Genomic DNA, 16,642 nt, shown 5'->3' with positions numbered 1-16,642 from the left:
GAATTCATGTTTCAAAATCATTTGAAGTCTTCTAATCTTCTGTTACATTTGTTTAAGTCTTATAGCTCTACAAACATAATCTGTGCTAAATCCTGTTGTTGGCCATTGTCAAATGTTTGGTGCCTGGTTTGTATTGGCCAAACCAAGGTCTTGTGCCCAATGTACACTGAGGTGATATGAACTGAAATGCTGGTGTTCTGAGCAGAGAAAAGTTTATTGCACGGGCCAAGCAAGGAGTAAGGATGCTCGTGCTCAGAAGTCTGGAACTCCCCAGTGGATTTCAGGGGAGGTTTTTTAAAGGCAGAATAGGGCAGAGAATGGAGAGTACTTGATTTAGCTCATGCACTATTCTCTGCTTGATGTTGAGGAGCAGGGTAATGCAACAGGGGTTATCATCATAAATCCTTAAGTTCCAGTTAATCATGGTCATGCAGTTAACTTCTTCCACCTGGTGGACTTTTCAGCATCTGCAAAACAACTCGGGAATGTGCACCAAACATATTATCTGTAGCCTTCTGGGAGGAGCTAAAGATTCTATGACTGCAGTATGGCTATTGATAACGTTTTATTTTTTTAATTACGTGTTCACATTTTTCCAGTCATTAATTCTTGAGCCAGCCTTTTGTGATGCAGATGAGGCCTGGGAGACTAAAGATTTTCTACCAACAGGAGACAGGCAGAGCGCATGGGGTGGGGGGAGGATCTATCCCAGGAAGGCCCCACAGGGTTCTGCTTCATTACAGTTGGAGAACTTCCCACAGAGCCCTTGTTTGGTCTTGATGAGGGCAGAGGGCCCAGAGAGGAGGCTGCTATCTCCTTCTGCCAGCTTTCTCCAGGTTTCCTCTACAGCGCATGGGGAACCTCTGAGCAGCAGAGATGGGCGGGGCTGAGCCTCCCATCTCCACCTTCTGGGTGAGTGCCTGGGCTCAGAACAGGAACTTCCGCAGAGTTTGTGGCCAGGTGCGCTCCTAGGAGCTGGGCTGATTGTGCCTCACAGTCAGCCTGCTGCCTTTAACAAAGAGCTGATAACTTTGCCTCCCACCTGCGTGAGGCTTCTGGAAGCGTCTACCTGGGTGTTTCCTGATCCTGCAGCCCCACACGTGGCACGCTGCATCCATCCTATGCCTGTGGCAGCACCTGCACAGAGCGGGTGCCTCAGAGGTGGGCCCTGGAGGCTGCTCAGTCTTAAGAGGCGGACCTGGTGCACAAAGGGCGCTCCACTCTCAGAAGCAGGTGTTCTCAGGCTCCCGTCCAGTGGACCTGTGAGACGGCCAGAATCCAGCATCCCCTCCAGAGCCTCCAGGAGCAGCAGGAGCCCCACGGCCGCCTGAGCAGGGAGACCCCGGTCTGTGTCCGCCTTGGCCGGCAAGATGCTGCCTGTGTCCGCGGAGGTGAAGACCAGCCCGCTGCAGAAGGCGAACTTTTGCTCGCGCCTGTTTGTCTGGTGAGTGCCCTGTCTGAGCTGTGACATTCCACCGCGGGGCGCAACACTGTTGGCTTCTGTTGGGGATCAAGGGACAAAGCGAGGGAGCAGTGCCTGGAAGCCTGGGGCCGGTGAGGTTGGGAGGGGTACCAAGGGATCTGGTGTCAGGGGAACTGAGTGTCCCTGCCTTGCTGCTCTCTGCCCAGCCAGCCCCAGAGCCTGAGAGCTGATGCAGCAGGAGCAGAAGGCAAGGAGGCTGCTCAGGGAGAGTCACAGCCCAGCAGGAGAAGGGACTGGGCTCCCTACTCTCCACCTTATCCAGTGGCCTCAGAACCACTCAGGAATTCGCTGTCAGTTCTGAAATAAGCTCCAACTCGGCGCCCCCGCCCCGCCCCACCAAGCAAGCAGCTTGTGAACAATTTTCTTTATCTATGTAGTGCCCTGCATCTTTGCCATCTTCCAATAATGTCCCCACCTTTTCCCATGTTCCTTAGGTGAACATCTGAGTTCCAACTGCCCTGGGCTCCCTCTCTCCCCCGTCTATGACCATGTCTTTCTTTCTGTCCCTCCTTCGCTCCCTGTGTGGTCTTGTATGTCCTGTTACCCAGTTTTGGCCAATTTCATGTGTGTACAAAACACTATTGTTTTTTATGAAATGAATGGGACATTATTCTGGAACATGTGTTGCTTTTGCCTGGGACACACGGTTAGGAGTAGAGTGTGTATTTGACCACAGCCCCTGGTCCTATTGTGAATATTTATCTCCACTTCTACCTTTGAGAACCAAACCCTGGAGATGGAGTTCCTGAAACCTGTGGGGTCTTATCCAGATATCTATTCTTCAGGGAAGCAGTACATGGTCTTGATGCAGGTGGTCCTGCCCAGGAGTCCTTTGGTCCTGAAACCACTGACAGGTCCATGAGCTGGGAGGAAACACAGAGATGAAAAGCACTGCAGAGAGCTGAAGCTCTTAACTGAAGTCTTCATCTAATAGCTGGGAATATAGATAAGCAGGCCTGAATCTTTGGACTTTAATCACACTTGGGTGATTATTAGGTCTTTTGTTTCTGGACCCTAGCCCATTTATCTGTTCCACAAAATTCTGATACTTCTTTTATTGGACAGTCTAGGGGATCCCCAGGGGGATGGCAGCTCCTATGCTTGCTTGGATGGTGGTGTATTCAGTGCATGTAGCTACATCCCTTGGCTATTTGATTGCCCTTTAGGAAAGAGGGGCCTAGAAGAAGGAATATGTGTGTGGTTACCATAAATAATAGCAAAGTAGACAAATGTCTCCTTAACATCAAGTAGGGCAGGAAACTCTCAAAACACATTCTATTTGTTGACTTTGAAAAGGTATGTGCATAGAAATGGAAGGTGAAGACTTCCATTTTCATTGGCACCCATTTCCAGCTTTTCTCCTGGGGAGGAAGGAGCTATTACCTCTTATTTCATGCTTGAAGACTCTGAAGCATAGAGGTTGAGTAGTTGCCTACCATCACACAGCTAGTAAGTGGTAGAGTGGGATCTCAAACCAGGAAGTCTGGTTCTGGGGTCTGTGTTTCTTGTGTATGTAACTGCTGTGCTTGCCATGGAATTGGTTGCCTGGACTTGTTCCAGGGTCCTGGCCCAGATTGAGATCCCTTATCATGATGGGGAGGTTCTTTCTCCACTCAGATTCCCCCAACCAATAAGTTAACTGATGGTGAGACTGCTAGAGCACACGCTTTGCTCAATGACCAAAGAAAGAGAAATGGAGACTTAGTTTGCAAGTCAACCTCTCAGCCCAACTGGGTATATAGGAGGGTTGAAGTAAAAGGAAGGGAATCAGGTTAAGAGAGGGAGGAATATTCATGGCTTACCCAATAACGTGGTGTGATTTGGACCTGAAATTAAGGCAGCACTCCTTTTCAGTCCTTGTATGAGCTTTGGCTTTGTTGTCATAGTCACTGTCAACTGTAGTGGTCTGGTTGGTGTGTCATTTATCATGCTCATATATTACAGTGGATTCATAATGAGGCTCTGTGTCTATTAGAGGTTAGGTCTTCTGCCATTTGGGTCCAACCTAGTTATAGTCAGTTTTTATTTTTTTCTTTCCTTTTATGAATGAGCCTGAAACTCAGATAAGAGAGGTTTGTTTTCATTCGAGGGAGGGGCAGGAATATATTTCTGGGGCATCAGCCTTATCTTTTTACTGCTCCTTATTACTGAAGGGGCAAAGGTTCATCTTCTGATCCTGCTACCTGCTAAGCGCAGGCATTGTCACATGTTGGATTCAGTTCAGTTCAGTTGCTCAAAATGTCTGACTCTTTGTGATCCCATGGACTGCAGCACACCAGGTTTCCTTGTCCATTGTGAACTCCTGGAGCTTGCTCAGACTCATGTCCATTGTGATGCCATCCAACTATCTCATCCTCTGTCATCCCCTTCTCCTCCTGCCTTCAATCTTTCGCAGCATCAGGGTCTTATCCAATGAGTCAGTTCTTCACATCGGGGGGCCAAAGAATTGAGTTTCAATCTCAGCATCAGTCCTTCCAATGAATATGCAGGAAAGATTTTCTTTAGGATTGACTGGTAGGATCTCCTGGCAGATCAAGGGACTCTTAAGAGTCTTCTCCAACACCACAGTTCAAAAGCATCAATTCTTTGGTGCTCAGTTTTCTTTATAGTCCAAACCTCACATCCATACATGACTACTGGAAAAGCCATAGCTTTGACTAGACAGACCTTTGTCAGCAGAGTAATGTCTCTGCTTTTTAATATGCTGTCTAGGATGGCCATAACTTTTCTCCCAAGGAGCAAGCGTCTTTTAATTCATGGCTGCAGTCACCATCTGCAGTCATTTTGGAGCCTCCAAAATAAAGTCTGTCACTGTTTCCATTGTTTCCCCATAAATTTGCCATGAAGTGATGGTACCAGATGCCATGATCTTCATCTTTTGAATGGTAAGTTTTATGCCAGCTTTTTTCACTCTCCTCTTTCACCTTCCTCAAGAGGCTCTTTAGCTCCTCTTTGCTTTCTGCCATCAGCTCAGTCAGTCAGTTCAGTCACTCAGTCATGTCCAACTCTTTGTGACCCCAGGAACTGCAGCACACCAGGCCTCCCTGTCCGTCACCAACTCCCAGAGTTTACCCAAACTCGTGTCCATTGAGTTGATGATGCCATCTATCCATCTCATCCTCTGTCATCCCCTTCTTCTCCTGCCTTCAATCTTTCCCAATGTCAGGGTCTTTTCAGATGAGTCAGCTCTTTGTATCAGGTGGCCAAAATATTGGAGTTTCAGCTTCTACATCAGTCCTTCCAATGAACACCCAGGACTGATTTTCTTTAGGATGGACTGGTTGGATCTTCTTACAGTCCAAGGACTCTCGAGAGTCTTCTCCAACACCACAGTTCAAAAGCATCAATTCTGCACTCAGCTTTCTTTATAGTCCAACTCTCACCTCCATACATGACTACTGGAAAAACAGTAGCCTTGACTAGATGGACCTTTGTTGACAAAGTAATGTCTCTGCTTTTGAATATGCTATCAAGGTTGGTCATAGTTTTCCTTCCAAGGAGTAAGCGTCTTTTAATTTCATGGCTGCAATTACCATCTGCAGTGATTTTGGAGCCCCAAAAAATAAAGTCAGCCACTGTTTCCACTGTTTCCCCATCTATTTGTCATGAAGCGATGGGACTGGATGCCATGATCTTAGTTTTTTGAATGTTGAGCTTTAAGCCAAATTTTTCACTTTCCTCTTTCACTTTCATCAAGAGGCTCTTTAGTTCTTCTTCACTTTCTGCCATAGGATAGTGTCATCTGCATATCTGAAGTTATTGAAATTTCTCCTGGCAATCTTGATACCAGCTTGTGCTTCATCCAGCCCAGCCTTTCTCATGATGTACTCTGCATAGAAGTTAAATAAGCAGAATGACAACATACAGCCTTGACGTGCTCCTTTTTCTATTTTGAACCAGTCTGTTGTTCCATGTGCAGTATTAACTGTTGGTTCCTGACCTGCATACAGATTTCTCAAGAGGCAGGTTAGGTGGTCTGGTATTCCCATCTCTTGAAGAATTTTCCACAATTTACTGTGATCCACACAGTCAAAGGCTTTGGTATAGTCAATAAAGCAGCAATAGATGTTTTTCTGGAACTCTGCAACCTTGCCTTATTCTCCCAATTTGGAACCAGTCTCTTTTTCCATGTCCCGTTTTAACTGTTGCTTCTTGACCTGCATACAAATTTCTCAGGAGGCAGGTCAAATTTTCTAGTATTCCTGTCTCTTGAGGAATTTTCCACAGTTTGTTGTGATCCACACAATCAAAGGCTTAGCATTAGTCAATAAATCAGAAATAGACTTTTTTCTGTAATTCTCTGGCTTTTTCTGTGATCCAACAGATGTTGGCAATTTGATTCTGGTTCCTCTGCCTTTTCTAAATCCAGCTTTAACATCTGGAACTTCATGGTTCATGGTACTATTGGATAATTTTGAGCATTACATTACTAGCGTGTGAGATGAATGCAATCGTGTGGTACTTTAAACATTCTTTGGCATTGCCTTTCTTTGGGATTGATGAAAACTGAAATTTTCCAGTCCTGTGGGCACTGCTGAGTTTTCCAAATTTGCTGGCATATTGAATGTACCAATTTAACAGCATCATCTTTTAGGATTTGAAATACCTCAACTAGAATTCCATCACCTCCACTACCTTTGTCCGTAGTGACACGTCCCAAGGGCTTACTTGCCTTCGCCTTCTAGGATGTCTGGCTGTTGTCCAGTGATCATACCACCGTTGTTATCTGGGTCATGAAGATCTGTTTTGTATAGTTCTGTATATTTTTGCCACCTCTTCTTAATATCTTCTGCTTCTGTTACATTCATACCATTTCTGTCCTTTATTGTGTCCATCTTTGCATGAAATTTTCCCTTAGTTTCACTAATTTTCTTGAGAATATCTCTAGTATTTCCCATTCTAATATTTTCCTATTTCTTTGCCTTGATCACTAGGAAGGCTTTCATATCTCTCCTTGCTATTCTTTGGAAGTCTGCATTCAGATGGGTATATCTTTCCTTTTCTCCTTTGCCTTTATGTTGTCTTCTTTTCTCAGCTATTTGTAAGGCCTCCTCAGACAACAATTTTGCATTTATTTTTCTTGGGGATGGTCTTGATCACTGCCTCCTGTACAATGTCACTAATCCCTGTCCATAGTCCTTTAGGCACTCTGTCTATCAGATATAATCCCTTGAATCTATTGTCATTTCCACTCTATAATCATAAGGGATTTGATTTAGGTCATATCTAAACAGTCTAGTGACTTTCCCTACTTTTTTTTTTATTTAAAACTGAATTTTTCACTAAGGAGTTCATGATCTGAGCCACAATCAGCTCTTGGTCTTGTTTTTGCTGACTGTATAGAGTGTCTCCATCTTCAGCTGCAAAGAATATTAATCAATCTGATTTTGGTACTGACCATCTGATGATGTTCTTGTGTAGTCTTTTCTCATTTTGTTGGAAGAGGGTGTTTGCTATGACCAGTATGTTCTCTTGGCAAAACTCTGTTTGCTTTTGCCCTGCTTCATTTTGTACTCCAAGGTCAAATTCACCTGCTATTCCAGGTATCTCTTGACTTCCTAGATTTGCATTTCAGTCCCCATGATGAAAAGGATATCTTTTGGGGGGTGATATCCTATCTAGAACTAAGGTTCTAGAAGGTCTTGTAGGTCTTCATAGAACTATTCAACTTCAGCTTCTTTGGCATTACTGGTTGGGACATAGACTTGGATTACCATGATATTGAATAGTTTGCCTTGGAAATGAAGAGAGAGCATTTTGTCATTTTTGAGACTGCACCCAAGTACTGCATTTTGGACTCTTTTGTTGACTATGATGGCTACTCCATTTCTTCTAAGGGATTCTTGCCCACAGTAGTAGATATAACGGTCATCTGAGTTAAATTCACCCACTTCACCTCATTTTAGTTCATTGATTCCTAAAATATCAATGTTCACTCTCGGCATCGCCTGTTTGACCATTTCCAATTTACCTTGATTCATGGACCTAACATTCCATGTCCCTATGCAATATAGTTGTTATAGCATTGAACTTTATTTCCATCACCAGTCACATCCACAACTGGTTGTTGTTTTCGCTTTGGGTTAGAGGAGCAGATGTCTCCTGATTCCACTAAAATGAATCTGATTGTTATCAGGCTAGAGTCGCAATTGCTCATAGCCTTGGGTAAAGACCATCTGCCACTTGATTGTCTCAGTTCTCTAAGAGATAAAACTAATAAGTCAATTGAGGAATCACAGACCAAAGAGCAAGAGAAGGAGAGTAACTGTAACGGGTTCTAAGAATGACCTTAGAAGCCCAGAGAAGCTGGGGAACCTTCTTTAGTTCCTGTCACAAATTTGTTCAGCCAGGCCCTTCTTGTTTTGAGTATTTGGCCAAGTGACCTTCTCTCTACTAAAGAAAAAAATTTATTGGGGTATAGTTGATTTACACTGCTGTGTTAGTTTCAGGAGTACAGCAAAGTAAATCAATAGACATATATCCACTGTTTTTAAAATGTTATTTTCTTTAAAAAAATATAAAGGCTATTACAGAGTATTGAGTAGAGTTCCCTCTGCTATACAGTAGGTTCTTATTAGTTATCTATTTTATATATACTTCCCTGGTGGCTCAGACTGTAAAGAATCTGCCTGCAGTGCAGGAGACCTGGGTTAGATCCCTGGGTTGGGAAGATCCACTGGAGGAGGGCATGGCTACCCACTCAGGGATTCTTGCCTGGAGAATCCCCATGGGCAGAGGAGGCTGGCGGGCTGCAGTTCATGGGGTTGCAAAGAGTTGGGTACGTATATAGTAGTCGATGTATGTCAATCCCAGTCTCCCAATTTGTCCCTTCCTCCCTGCCCCCCTGGAAACCATAAGTTCATTTTCTACATCTGTAACTCTATTTCTCTTTGGTAGATAAGTTCATTTGTCTGGCTTTTTAAGATTCCGTGTATACGTGATACCATATGATACTTGTCTTTGTCTGCAAGTGGTTTTCTCTGGCAATTGGGATGTGCTCTCTTCTATCTGACCACTAGTGTTAACATAAAAACAGCAGGAAATGGTTGCTGGGGCATAAATTCCCCCTTGATCAGCCAGCAGGTAGTCAAGAGCTTTGTAGTGGTCAAGTGTCATGTAGGCCAGAGGGTCTAGTGAAGATTTTGTCATTCTAAGGTTAGATCTGGGTTCTCTACTTACCTAGGCCAGTCTCTGACTTAAAAAAATTTTTTTTTTTATACTTAGGTTATTATAAGTTCTTTCTCATGCTAGGTTCACTGGAGATCCTACAAGAGTGACAACTGCTATTACCAGTCCAGCTCCCCTCCTGACTAGATGAATGGCCCCTTTGATTCACAGGTTGTGCGAGTGTAATTAAAATTTGAATGTAACCTTGATCTGGGTGTGAACAACCTATAGCCCAGTGTCCCCTGGTAGTTTTCTTGGAGACACTTGATGGCCCAACATGGGTGCCCTTGCCACAGGGACCTCGAGGAGCAAACATCCCTCAGGGGCACACACACTGTCTTCGAATTTTATTGAGTCATGTTTAGGCTCATGGTGGCGCCCTTCCATCCAGGGTACTTGCACATGGCCAGGCCCCTCCATGTTTGGTCCTGTCCCCAGAGCCCTTAAGCATGGTAACTATCTAGAGTTGGCCATGCCTGTAGGTGGAGGGCTCATGATGAATGGTTGGTTGGACCCCCAGAAAACAGGGATTTGATTCACACACAGGCCTTTGCAGGAGTGTGGTGGCAGTGGGCAATCTTGATGTCCCCGGGCAGAAGCCTGGACGTGGAGGAATTAAACCGTAGTTCGGTGATGCTGTCAGCTGTTAGTGCAGTTCCCTGAAAGTCTGGCGGGCTGTATTTATTCCTCGACTGAGGCTGATGGTGACAGATCCAACAGTCAGTAAAACCTCAGCCCTTTTGCATGTTTGAATGTTACTTTAAAAATAAACGAATCTGCCAGGGAGTGATACCGAGGAGGACCATAAGAAAAATCAACTGCATTTTAGTTGGAAAGGTATTACTTATCTTGAGGTTGTCTTCAGAAGGTTGGGTTCAGAAAGAAGTTCACATGAGTGTTCTGGCTGAGGGGAGTCTGACGACTGTAACGAATTCAGGGTCCAGAGCCTGTTAGACTCAGGGTGTTGTGTCCATAAGATAATTCCTATAAAAGCTCCTCTGTGTTGACAATTGATCTGAGGAGATCTTGAGACCTCAAGGTTGCAACTGCTTTGAATATCACTGGTACTAAGACAGTTCAGTCATGTCCGACTGCAACCCCAACTGGTGGGGTTGCACCAACTGGTGGACTGTAGCCCACCAGGCTCCCCTGTCCATGGGATTTTCCAGGTTTAAACACTGAAGTAGGTTGCCATTTCCTTCTCCAGGGGATCTTCCCAACCTGGGGATCGAACCAGCATCTCTTACAACTCCTGCTTTAGCAGACAGGTTCTTTATCACTAACACATGTAGGTATCCTTCAATCTGATACATTTCAGAAGATATAAATCCTCAGTAATACAGGAACATATCTGCAGCCTTACCCACGATGGCCATTCAGCTCTATTCTGCATGCCTGAACCACTGTTACTTTGATTACAAAATAACCACTGTTATTTTGATTTCTAAACATATTTTTTCATTAATAATTAAAGCAGATGTACAGTGAATGTTCGGTAGGCCACAAACAGGCTGGTTTAATTAAGTTATGTAATATATAAGCCAGCATGACTTTCCTATACCTAGAATGTATGTGTGTTTGTAAGCATATATCTAATTTTCCCCATATCTTTATATATTTAAAATGTAGAGTTTTTTTTTTTTTTAACAATGTCCATGAATGTAGGTTTCTAATTAGAGATGTGTAATTTGGATATATGTCACTCTCCTTTTAATTTTTAACAGGTGGCTAAACCCCTTGTTTAAAATTGGTCACAAACGGAAATTAGAACCAGATGACATGTACTCGGTGCTTCCAGAAGATCGCTCCCAGCACCTTGGAGAAGAGCTGCAAGGGTGAGCACAGGCAGCAGGGAGGAGGCGAGGGAGAGTGAGAATTTTCACGTGGGGCTAAAGGTTTGGGGGAGGCTTTGCCTTCCTCTGGGTTCTCCTGAGGCTTCTCCCCTGGCACTGTACGCTCATCCCCTCAGGTTGACCCTGGGCTTAGCCCATTTTTGGAGGCTGGGGGAGCCCATGTTCCCTGTGCATCTGTGGACGTGGCCCTGGAGGCCGAGCTCTGTCCCCAGAGGTGGGGTCCATGGAAGAGGGAATCTGCCCTCCTGAACTGCTCATGACCTGTGAGTCCAGCGAATCTAGGCAGGAGCTTGTTTCCAGAATCTGGGACTTTTCCCTCAAGGCCTGTTTCTCTGGAGCGTCAGAGTCTGCACCGCTCATCTTTCAGGAGCCCTGTGAGCAGGTAGCTGGCATCTATTGCGCAGCCGCAGAGTGCCCTGTAGTGCAGGCTCGTCTCTGCCCCTCCCCCGTTTCCCCTTTGGGGGACATGCTGTTTACTGTGCTTTGTTTTGTATCACAGGTACTGGGATCAAGAAGTTAAGAGAGCCCAGAAGGATGCACGGGAGCCCTCTTTAGTGAAAGCAATCATAAAGTGTTACTGGAAATCCTATTTAATTTGGGGAATGTTTACATTTCTTGAGGTAAAAGATATTCATACTGTGCACTGCTTTTTGGTATATGTATTTCAGTACCGAGGTGGACGGGACCGGTGGGGAGAGAGGCCAGTAGTCTAAGGTCTGAGGATAAACCCTCATGGAAACATGATGGAGCTCAGAGGTTGTATTTACCTTTAGAATGGCAAGAACTGGACTCCAGGAGTTACTATTTTTCAACTGATTCAACAGTATTGTGGAAGGATGGCCTTGAAATAAAAGACATTTTATATTATGGTAGAAAGTTCCTGGTGCTCAGTATAAACACTGGCTGATCTTTGACCAAAAGAAGATTCCAGCAGCCTCAGTCAATATGTGCCCTGTGATTAAGAGGAAGGTAAATTGGACCCAAGCCCAGAATAACGTACATTTATGGCACTCATTTATAGTTTAACAAGGTAGAAATTGTTCCCTTGACCAGCTCATATCTGATAAATGCTTTTCTAAGAAGATACCATCGCTGCTCCTCTTCCAGGGGAGCAGAACCCAGGGCCCTGCATCTGGACTGTAGCCGCCCAGAACTCCTAAGAGCACACCTTTCCCCAGGCTGCCCCCTTCCCCGTGGGCTAGCACTGTGAGCAAAGCCCCCGTGGGAAGGAGCTCCAGCTTCACCGTGAATTCTGTGCACCCTCCACGCTGCTTTCTTTCCCTGGTTGTGGGAGCAGATTCCTCGTTGAAGGGGGATCCTGGTATCCTGGCATTGGCAGAGGGTGTAGGAGGGAATGTGCAGGGCAAACCAGAGACAGAAAGCTGTGAGGTCAATGACCTCCATGACCGTGAAGATCCTGGGTCAAGATCCCCCAGAGGACAGTTCAACTGGGGACACAGTGCTGGCAGCCCCCTGTCCTGGCTGAGCCTGCTGGAGGTCTGCTGCAGACCCCCCTGGGGGGCTCGTGCTCTCCGTGGTCCCTTGAAGATGCAGTTGCTGTGAAAGGGGTGGAGAAGGTGGAGAAGGTGTGAGTTGTCCTCAGTCCATCGTGTTGGGGGTGAGGTGGGCCAGGTGGTTTAGCGGTGGGCGGCGTGGCTCTTGTTTAAAGCCTGTGCTGGACTGAGGGCACTGCGGGCAGTGGGCAGCTGGGAAGGTGAAGTCCACCCCACATAACTGGAGAGACCAGAGAATCTGCCAGCTCCCAGGTGACTGGATGGTCCTGGAGGATGGAGTTCTCACTGATGTCAGAAGAGGATTGGCTGTTGTGCCAGAGGGTGGGACAGGTGTGTGGGGCAGGGTGCCGCCTTTGAGAGGGCACTGACCACCTAGGTACTGCAGTGCCTTGTGAAGGACAGGGTGGGAGAGGGAGCAGGAGCCCATCAGGCTGCCCCAGCCCTTGTTTGTCCCAGGTGCAGCTGTCCAGTCATGGAATTTCCACATAGTCATAGTAAGTCTCCATTTGAAATACACAGGTGGCAAGCTGGTGTGGCCTGTTTGTTCAGGATTTCCTGACTTCACACAACAGAGCTCTCATGAATTCTGCTTATCAGGAAACCCTGGGGCCTCGGTTTCTGCCTGTGGCTCATGCCAGGTGCCTGGTTGGATGAGTGGCCTCTGGGTTTAATGTTGGATCATATCGTGGAGGAGGTCTTTCTCTGCTGTCCCTGGCTCTCTAGTTTCTCTTTGGTACCAGATGCTAAAGAGTCTTAAAGTCGGGTGGGTTCAAAGCATAACCCATGTGGCTGGGTTTGAACTGAGCTGCTGGTTTTTCTTGCTGTCCTGGGCTGTTGGCTCCTTGGCTGGGGTCACTAAGCCTTGGATGGATCCCATTCTAATATGAGTCCTGGATCTTTGCTGTGGCAGCTCATGGGAGAAGCAGACATACAGGGAGAGGCCACAGGATCTGGGGTTCTTCCTGAGATGGAATCCTCCCCACTGTGGTGCTGGGAGTGTTGATTTCACAGTTGTCCAGCCCCAGTAATACTTCCTGCTGGGGATCCAGGAAGGCCAGCCCTGGGGCTGCATAAGGTGGAACTGGAAGAGCCCTGGGCCCTTTCAGGAGGTTGGTTGCTGGGTGGTCATGGCAGAGAAGAGGGGAGGAGAGGATGTAAATTTAGGGGCTCATCTGTGTGATAGTACAACTAGTACTAGTAGCAGTGCTAGTTAGCTAAATAATTGATTTTCTGAAGCAACTACCTGTGTTGTGATCAATCTATACTGCTTGTTGTTCTTTATATTTTAGATGGTGGAAGATCTAAACTCAGCCCAGGATTTTCTAAAACACAAACATGTTTCCTTTTTGATCTCCAGCCCTCTTTTAATCCCTCAGGTGCACAGAACACCCCGTGGATCATCCATGATCCCAAACAGTGTGCTTTTACCACCCACAGCATGAGCGGGGCCTCGCAGGTACTCCTGGTGGCACCAGTGGGAGAAAGCAGGGTGACACCAGTCCAGAGTGAGGCTTTTAGTGTTTTAGGATTTTGAGATGTGAAAACCTCTGTCCTATGAGAAGGCCTTCCTTGATAGCTCAGCTGGTAAGGAATCTGCCTGCAATGAGGGAGACCTGGGTTCGATCCCGGGGTTGGGACCATCCCCTGGACAAGGGAAAGGCTACCCACTTCAGTATTCTGGCCTGGAGAATTCCATGGACTGTCCAGTGAGAACTGAGGAGTATCTCTTCGTCTCAGAGAAACAAGTACCAGGCTCTGGAGCACTTGCCAGTCACCCCTAATTAGAATAGAACAGCCAGAGATTTACCAGCACCCCTGTCCTGTGTGTGCACCTCCACAGTACTGTGGGTGGAGAGGACAGGTCCCCACCTGCCCGGGGCCCTCAGGGTGGAGAGAAGGAGCCTGAAGCCTCTGCCTGGGCCTGAGTCACAGAGACTACCTCCCCACGTCATCAGCGTTTCTCTCTGAGTGGTGAGGTCTCCATTGCTGGTTTGTAAGTGGGATGACCTCAGAGAGCCAGAGTGGGTTCACCCAGTCCCTTCCTCTGAGAGGGGAGGTGTAGCCAGGAGTTATCTCCTCTTCCCAGGACCCTTAGAAGTGGCCTGACCTTGTCCAGTCACTTGCCCTTTGTCTGAAGCCACTTTTGCCGATGGTCTCTGGTCCAGGTGGAGGCTGTGGGACTTTGGAGCTCAGCTGATGGGCAGGAAGTAAACAGAATCCTCTGCATCCCACAGTGAGCTTTGTGCCTTGACTCACGGCTGGTTCCCTGAGAGCTGAGTGGTCTTTGCATTTATTCCCCAACCCTTTCTTCCATGTGTCCCTCACTTCTGCTCAACCCAGGAGGCTGAGGAGTTGCTGCTGGTGGCAAAGATACTGTGGGCTGAGAGCAACCACTGAGGACCACATGGCAAGGGAGAGGAGGAGGGGGCACTGAGCCAAGCAGAAGGGCACCTGCAGGGCAGACTTGTGCACCCTGCTGGTTCCTGAGAGCATCATGTTAGCCATTAGGTGTCAGTAATACCCACAGTGATGACCTTGAGTTATAAATTAGGGTTTTATATCCAATCTTATTTTCTTTTTCTAAGCATATGTACATTTTTAACGTAAAATTAAAAGAATTTTTTAAATTGAAGTATAATTGGCTTACAATGTTATATTAGTTTCTGGTATACATCATTAGTGATTTACTACTTTATACAGTACATGATAAGTTTAGTTACCAACTGTCACCATGCAAAGTTATTCCAATATTATTGAATATATTTCCTATGTTGTATAATTCCATGATTTATTTGTTTTTTAAATTTTTATCTATTTATTTTTTGTCCCTGATCCCCTTTTACTTATTTTATAATCTGGAGTTTGTACCTCTTAAGTTCCCTCACCTGTTTCACTTGTTTCCTCCACCCCCTCAATCCATTTTCTTTATGTAGTCAGGGAAGTAGACTACAAGGAGAGTCAGACTCTTTTTGAAAGATTGCATTCATAATGGTTAAAAATTTTCTCAATCTGGGCAGAAGTGAAACTGTACTTATAGTCTAGAAAATTTGATTTTACCCATGACTTTTCTCAAGAGTTCTTGTTCCACTGTGGTCGCCTGTGAGGAACAACGAGTTTTCCAAGCCTTGGTGAATCCAGCCTCTGCCATTAAGAATAGAGTGATTCTCTTACCAGGACTTCTAATAATAAAAGTGATTATTATTATTATTATTATTTATGGTGGTTTCAGAGTACTCTGCGCTGTTGTAGCTCATTTAGATGTCCCAGGATTCCTCTGAGGGAGGCAAGGCCAGTATTTTCACAGATAAAGACCTGGAGTCCCAGGAGGGCACACGATGGGCTTGGGGTCATGTGACTCGCAGGTGGCCAACCTGGTTTCTGAGGCGCAGAGCTCTGACTGCTAGACCCGTGTTCTCTGCGTTCTGTCCTCTCCTCCCACAGCATCCACTGAGGCTCAGAGCCAAGAGAAGCTGCTTTTCTAGCAACAGCTCTGGCCCCTCTCTCACCTGATTTCTATGGTGTTTTTTTTTTTTTTTCTAACTTCCTGTAGATATTTTTTTAATGGATTTAGATTTTTAAGAACATTTCAAAAATACAAAAACAGAATAGAATGAAAGGGTAACACAATGTGTCACTCCAGAGTAGGGCTCTCTGGCAGAAAGATTGTTGTGAGTTGATTGTGTTTTTCAGAAATAGACACAGGAGAAACTCTGAAGACAGAGTAGAAGTTATTCTTCTGAGGGACATTTACGCTGATAAAGGAAACCTCCATTTGTAAAGGCATCTCCCTCTCTGTACCAGAAAATGGATGGCTCTAAATCACAGCAGAATCCTGTTGAAGGACAGTCTTCAAGAAGGATGAAATCTGCTTAACAAACCCAACCCTACTGTGGTTTAAGCTGCTTTTCCTGTTAACCTCTCATTGGCGCTCCATCACCTTTTCTTTTGTCTTTAGGGGGAGATGGCATTTAAGGTGGTGGCTTGGGCCATCTCAGGAGTTACTCAGTTCTTATTGATATTTCACATGTATATCAGAAATATACATGTTAATAAACTTCTGTTTTATTTTCTTTTGTTATTCTGTCATTTATTACAGGGATCCTCAGCTAAGAACTCAGAAGGGTAAAGGGAAATAAGCCCCTATGTCACCCTAAGTCAGCTTCAATAATTGCCATAATGAGCAGTCTTGATTTATCTGAAACTCACCCTCAGTTCCCAAGATTATTTTAAAGAAGTTCCAAGATAGCAAATAATTTTTATCCATAAATATTTCAGTATGTATCTTTAAAAGATGTTTAATCTCCCCCCACTAAACATATTTAGCATAAACATTATTTTTGTAGACTTCCCTGGTGTCTCAGGTGGTAGTGTCTGCCTACAATTCGTGAGACCCAGGTTCTATCCCTGGGTTGGGAAGATTTCTTGGACAAGAAAATGGCAATCCACTCCAGTATTCTTGCCTGGAAAATCCCATGGTTGGAGGAACATGGTAGGCTACAGTCCATGGGGTCGTAAAGAGTTGGACATGACAGAGCGAATTCACTTTCACTTTATTGTTTTTATGCTTAAATATTAACTTAGTATCTGGCCAGTGCTCACAGTTGTCTTTTCCCCTCTTCTGTTGG

General features: G+C 45.5%; 2 protein-coding genes across 2 annotated transcripts in view; one reads left to right on the top strand and one right to left on the bottom strand.

Annotated features, from left to right (window-relative positions):
* LOC105614203 (ATP-binding cassette sub-family C member 4-like) overlaps positions 1–16,642 on the bottom strand; it is a 264,375-nt gene that overhangs the window by 16,551 nt on the left and 231,182 nt on the right. The window lies entirely within an intron of this gene.
* LOC114116634 (ATP-binding cassette subfamily C member 4-like) lies at positions 929–16,087 on the top strand. The gene is made up of 3 exons (XM_042255005.2): positions 929–1,444; positions 10,375–10,485; positions 11,003–16,087. The coding sequence occupies exons 1-3, from the start codon at positions 1,371–1,373 to the stop codon at positions 11,214–11,216; spliced, it is 399 nt and encodes a 132-aa protein (XP_042110939.1). The 5' UTR covers positions 929–1,370; the 3' UTR covers positions 11,217–16,087.

Source organism: Ovis aries, chromosome 10 (assembly GCF_016772045.2).
Source record: "Ovis aries strain OAR_USU_Benz2616 breed Rambouillet chromosome 10, ARS-UI_Ramb_v3.0, whole genome shotgun sequence".
Lineage (NCBI taxonomy): Eukaryota > Metazoa > Chordata > Mammalia > Artiodactyla > Bovidae > Ovis > Ovis aries.
Note: the sequence above shows the minus strand (reverse complement) of the source record. Positions and strands in the feature narration are given on the sequence as shown.

Bases quoted from the DNA above. Each gene is read 5' to 3' on its own strand.
- LOC114116634 (XM_042255005.2), top strand. From the start codon at position 1,371: ATGCTGCCTGTGTCCGCGGAGGTGAAGACCAGCCCGCTGCAGAAGGCG. The intron at 1,445-10,374 runs GTGAGTGCCCTG...AATTTTTAACAG, and splicing joins TGCTCGCGCCTGTTTGTCTG to GTGGCTAAACCCCTTGTTTA. The intron at 10,486-11,002 runs GTGAGCACAGGC...TTTGTATCACAG, and splicing joins CTTGGAGAAGAGCTGCAAGG to GTACTGGGATCAAGAAGTTA.